We start from the raw sequence: 6,153 nt of genomic DNA on the forward strand, positions 1-6,153 counted from the left end.
AGGAGAAAGAGAGACACAGAGAAAGGGAGAAAGAAAGAGAGAAAGGGAGACAGAAAGAGAGACAAGGAGAAAGGGAGAGAGAAAGATAGACAAGGAGAAAGGGAGAGAAAGAGAGACACAGAGAAAGGGAGAGACACAGAGACACAGAGAAATTGAGAAAGAAAGAGAGACAAGGAGAAAGGGAAAGAGAAAGAGAGACAAGGAGAAAGGGAGAGAGAAAGAGAGACAAGGAGAAAGGGAGAGAGAAAGAGAGACAAGGAGAAAGGGAGACAGAAAGAGAGACAAGGAGAAAGGGAGAGAGAAAGAGAGACAAGGAGAAAGGGAGACAGAAAGAGAGACAAGGAGAAAGAGAGAGAGAAAGAGAGACACAGAGAAAGGGAGAGAGAACATTTTGGAACACCCCTTTCAGTCGCCTCCTCCACTTTCTATAACACCCCTCCCTTCACTCCTCTCCCTCCCACTCACACACATACACTAAACACACACACACTGAACACACCCACTGAACACACATACACACACGGGGAACCCACGCCCCATCCATAATTGATGCTAGCTGTGGGCAGGCAGATGCTGGAGGCAGGAGGAAGAAGGGAGGAAGAAGGGAGGGAAGGAGGGAGAGCAGCTGGTTTATGGAGGAGAAAGAGGAAGGCAAGATGGTGGAACAGGTATTTTCTTCTCCTTCTTCTTTTGCTTAGCCAGCGTAGTCCTCTATTTTCTCTCTAGTTCCACTTTGTGCTGCAACTGCAGAGTAGAGCGGGTGCAGGGTGTGTGTGTGTGAGAGTGCTATGACGTGGTGTGTGTGTGAGCGTGAGTGTGCTGTAAAGTGGTGTGTGTCTGTGTGTGTGTGTGAGCGTGCTGTAACGTGATGTGTGTGAGTGTGCTGTGAAGTTGTGTGTGTGTGTGTCTGAGCGTGCTGTGAAATGGTGTGTGTGTGTGTGTGTGTGTGTGTGTGTGTGTGTGTGTGTGTGTGTGTGTGTGTGTGTGTGTGTGTGTGTGTGTGTGTGTGTGTGTGTGTGTGTGTGTGTGTGTGTCATAAAGAAAGAGGCAGCCCCTCAGCAACTGTTTTACAGACCTCATTATTCAGGAGCTGTTCTCCCCCTCTCTCTCTCTCTCTCTTCCTCTCCTTACTTCTCTCCTTCTCCTGTTCTGTATGTCTCTTTCTCTCTCTCTTCCTCTCCTTCTCCTGTTCTATCTCTCCTTCTCTATCCCTCTCCTTCTCATTTTATCTCCCTCCCCTTCTCCCTTGCTGTCTCTTTCTCCCTCTCTATCCCTCTCCTTCTCCTCTCTCCCTCTCTATCTATCTCTCTCCTTCTCTCTGTCTCAGTGTGTCTCTGGTCTCTGCTGGGGCTGTAGTTCAGCATGTGTGTGTGTCACCTTTAGATGAATGTAGTCGGTCTAAAACCAGCTACTGCAGACACCATGGAGCAGTTAACTCTACTCTCTGTTACTACTGGACACTAGAGAGAGAAAGGGAGAGTGTGAGAGAGAAAGGGAGAGTGTGAGAGGGAGAGAGAGATACACAGAGAGAGAGAGAGAGAGAGAGAGAGAGAGAGAGAGAGAGAGAGAGGGAGAGGGAGATACACACAGAGAGAGAGAGAGAGAGAGAGAGAGAGAGAGAGGGAGAGGGAGATACACACACAGAGAGAGAGAGAGAGAGAGAGAGAGAGAGAGAGAGAGAGAGGGAGAGGGAGATACACACAGAGAGAGAGAGAGAGAGAGAGAGAGAGAGAGAGAGAGAGAGAGAGAGAGAGAGAGAGAGAGAGAGAGAGAGAGAGAGAGAGAGAGAGAGAGAGAGAGAATCCTTGCCATGTCAATAAAGTCAATTGAATCCTTCACATCTGTAGACTGAGTCTCCGTCTCTAATGACATCCTTCACTACTGTAGACTGAGCCTCCGTCTCAAATGACCTCCTTCACTACTGTAGACTGAGCCTCCGTCTCTAATGACCTCCTTCACTACTGTAGACTGAACCTCCATCTCTAATGACATCCTTCACTACTGTAGACTGAGCCTCCGTCTCTACTGACCTCCTTCACTACTGTAGACTGAGCCTCCGTCTCTAATGACATCCTTCACTACTGTAGACTGAGCCTCCGTCTCTAATGACCTCCTTCACTACTGTAGACTGAGCCTCCATCTCTAATGACATCCTTCACTACTGTAGACTGAGCCTCCGTCTCAAATGACATCCTTCACTACTGTAGACTGAGCCTCCGTCTCTAATGACCTCCTTCACTACTGTAGACTGAGCCTCCGTCTCTAATGACATCCTTCACTACTGTAGACTGAGCCTCCGTCTCTAATGACATCCTTCACTACTGTAGACTGAGTCTCCGTCTCTACTGACCTCCTTCACTACTGTAGACTGAGCCTCCGTCTCTAATGACCTCCTTCACTACTGTAGACTGAGCCTTCGTCTCTAATGACCTCCTTCACTACTGTAGACTACTGAGCCTCCGTCTCTAATGACCTCCTTCACTACTGTAGACTGAGCCTCCGTCTCTAATGACATCCTTCACTACTGTAGACTGAACCTCCATCTCTAATGACATCCTTCACTACTGTAGACTGAACCTCCGTCTCTAATGACATCCTTCACTACTGTAGACTGAGCCTCCGTCTCTAATGACATCCTTCACTACTGTAGACTGAGCCTCCGTCTCTAATGACATCCTTCACTACTGTAGACTGAGCCTCCGTCTCTAATGACATTCTTCACTACTGTAGACTGAGCCTCCGTCTCAAATGACATCCTTCACATCTGTAGACTGAGCCTCCGTCTCAAATGACATCCTTCACTACTGTAGACTACTGAGCCTCGTCTCAAATGACATCCTTCACTACTGTAGACTGAGCCTCCGTCTCTAATGACCTCCTTCACTACTGTAGACTGAACCTCCGTCTCTAATGACATCCTTCACTACTGTAGACTGAACCTCCGTCTCTAATGACATCCTTCACTACTGTAGACTGATCCTCCGTCTCTAATGACATCCTTCACATCTGTAGACTGAGCCTCCGTCTCTAATGACCTCCTTCACTACTGTAGACTGAGCCTCCGTCTCTAATGACATCCTTCACTACTGTAGACTGAACCTCCGTCTCTAATGACATTCTTCACTACTGTAGACTGAGCCTCCGTCTCAAATGACATCCTTCACTACTGTAGACTGAATCTCCGTCTCTAATGACATCCTTCACTACTGTAGACTACTGAGCCTCCGTCTCTAATGACATCCTTCACATCTGTAGACTGAGCCTCCGTCTCTAATGACATCCTTCACTACTGTAGACTGAGCCTCAGTCTCTAATGACATCCTTCACTACTGTAGACTGAGCCTCCGTCTCTAATGACCTCCTTCACTACTGTAGACTGAGCCTCCGTCTCTAATGACCTCCTTCATTACTGTAGACTGAGCCTCCGTCTCTAATGACATCCTTCACTACTGTAGACTGAGCCTCCGTCTCTAATGACATCCTTCACTACTGTAGACTACTGAGCCTCCATCTCAAATGACATCCTTCACATCTGTAGACTGAGCCTCCATCTCTAATGACATCCTTCACTACTGTAGACTGAGCCTCCGTCTCTAATGACATCCTTCACTACTGTAGACTACTGAGCCTCCGTCTCAAATGACATCCTTCACATCTGTAGACTACTGAGCCTCCGTCTCTAATGACATCCTTCACTACTGTAGACTACTGAGTCTCCATCTCTAATGACATCCTTCACTACTGTAGACTGAACCTCCGTCTCTAATGACATCCTTCACATCTGTAGACTGAGCCTCCGTCTCTAATGACATCCTTCACTACTGTAGACTGAGCCTCCATCTCTAATGACATCCTTCACATCTGTAGACTGAGCCTCCGTCTCTAATGACCTCCTTCACTACTGTAGACTACTGAGCCTCCGTCTCTAATGACCTCCTTCACTACTGTAGACTGAGCCTCCGTCTCTAATGACCTCCTTCACTACTGTAGACTGAGCCTCCGTCTCTAATGACATCCTTCACTACTGTAGACTGAACCTCCGTCTCTAATGACATTCTTCACTACTGTAGACTGAGCCTCCGTCTCAAATGACATCCTTCACTACTGTAGACTGAATCTCCGTCTCTAATGACATCCTTCACTACTGTAGACTACTGAGCCTCCGTCTCTAATGACATCCTTCACATCTGTAGACTGAGCCTCCGTCTCTAATGACATCCTTCACTACTGTAGACTGAGCCTCAGTCTCTAATGACATCCTTCACTACTGTAGACTGAACCTCCATCTCTAATGACATCCTTCACTACTGTAGACTGAACCTCCGTCTCTAATGACATCCTTCACTACTGTAGACTGAGCCTCCGTCTCTAATGACATCCTTCACTACTGTAGACTGAGCCTCCGTCTCTAATGACATCCTTCACTACTGTAGACTGAGCCTCCGTCTCTAATGACATTCTTCACTACTGTAGACTGAGCCTCCGTCTCAAATGACATCCTTCACATCTGTAGACTGAGCCTCCGTCTCAAATGACATCCTTCACTACTGTAGACTACTGAGCCTCGTCTCAAATGACATCCTTCACTACTGTAGACTGAGCCTCCGTCTCTAATGACCTCCTTCACTACTGTAGACTGAACCTCCGTCTCTAATGACATCCTTCACTACTGTAGACTGAACCTCCGTCTCTAATGACATCCTTCACTACTGTAGACTGATCCTCCGTCTCTAATGACATCCTTCACATCTGTAGACTGAGCCTCCGTCTCTAATGACCTCCTTCACTACTGTAGACTGAGCCTCCGTCTCTAATGACATCCTTCACTACTGTAGACTGAACCTCCGTCTCTAATGACATTCTTCACTACTGTAGACTGAGCCTCCGTCTCAAATGACATCCTTCACTACTGTAGACTGAATCTCCGTCTCTAATGACATCCTTCACTACTGTAGACTACTGAGCCTCCGTCTCTAATGACATCCTTCACATCTGTAGACTGAGCCTCCGTCTCTAATGACATCCTTCACTACTGTAGACTGAGCCTCAGTCTCTAATGACATCCTTCACTACTGTAGACTGAGCCTCCGTCTCTAATGACCTCCTTCACTACTGTAGACTGAGCCTCCGTCTCTAATGACCTCCTTCATTACTGTAGACTGAGCCTCCGTCTCTAATGACATCCTTCACTACTGTAGACTGAGCCTCCGTCTCTAATGACATCCTTCACTACTGTAGACTACTGAGCCTCCATCTCAAATGACATCCTTCACATCTGTAGACTGAGCCTCCATCTCTAATGACATCCTTCACTACTGTAGACTGAGCCTCCGTCTCTAATGACATCCTTCACTACTGTAGACTACTGAGCCTCCGTCTCAAATGACATCCTTCACATCTGTAGACTACTGAGCCTCCGTCTCTAATGACATCCTTCACTACTGTAGACTACTGAGTCTCCATCTCTAATGACATCCTTCACTACTGTAGACTGAACCTCCGTCTCTAATGACATCCTTCACATCTGTAGACTGAGCCTCCGTCTCTAATGACATCCTTCACTACTGTAGACTGAGCCTCCATCTCTAATGACATCCTTCACATCTGTAGACTGAGCCTCCGTCTCTAATGACCTCCTTCTCTACTGTAGACTACTGAGCCTCCGTCTCTAATGACCTCCTTCACTACTGTAGACTGAGCCTCCGTCTCTAATGACATCCTTCACTACTGTAGACTGATCCTCCGTCTCTAATGACATCCTTCACTACTGTAGACTACTGAGCCTCCGTCTCTAATGACCTCCTTCACTACTGTAGACTGAGCCTCCGTCTCTAATGACATCCTTCACATCTGTAGACTGAGCCTCCGTCTCTAATGACATCCTTCACTACTGTAGACTGATCCTCCGTCTCTAATGACATCCTTCACTACTGTAGACTACTGAGCCTCCGTCTCTAATGACCTCCTTCACTACTGTAGACTGAGCCTCCGTCTCTAATGACATCCTTCACATCTGTAGACTGAGCCTCCGTCTCTAATGACATCCTTCACTACTGTAGACTGATCCTCCGTCTCTAATGACATCCTTCACTACTGTAGACTACTGAGCCTCCGTCTCTAATGACCTCCTTCACTACTGTAGACTGAGCCTCC

At 47.3% G+C, this 6,153-nt stretch overlaps 1 protein-coding gene across 8 annotated transcripts in view; it reads left to right on the forward strand.

Moving 5' to 3' along the window:
• The first annotated feature begins 291 nt into the window (after positions 1 to 291).
• The window catches only part of LOC129831733 (RNA binding protein fox-1 homolog 1), an 83,580-nt gene continuing 77,718 nt past the window's right edge, over positions 292 to 6,153 (forward strand). For 4 of the 8 annotated variants that reach the window (XM_055895137.1, XM_055895147.1, XM_055895165.1 and 1 more), the window contains exon 1: positions 344 to 668. In XM_055895137.1, the coding sequence (XP_055751112.1) occupies positions 633 to 668 (36 nt within the window). In that variant the 5' untranslated portion in view covers positions 344 to 632. Of the gene's footprint in view, positions 669 to 6,153 lie in introns of all 8 variants that reach the window. The other 4 variants (XM_055895188.1, XM_055895180.1, XM_055895172.1 and 1 more) reach the window with 4 other exon arrangements.

This window comes from Salvelinus fontinalis, chromosome 2 (assembly GCF_029448725.1).
Source record: "Salvelinus fontinalis isolate EN_2023a chromosome 2, ASM2944872v1, whole genome shotgun sequence".
In the NCBI taxonomy this organism is placed as follows: domain Eukaryota; kingdom Metazoa; phylum Chordata; class Actinopteri; order Salmoniformes; family Salmonidae; genus Salvelinus; species Salvelinus fontinalis.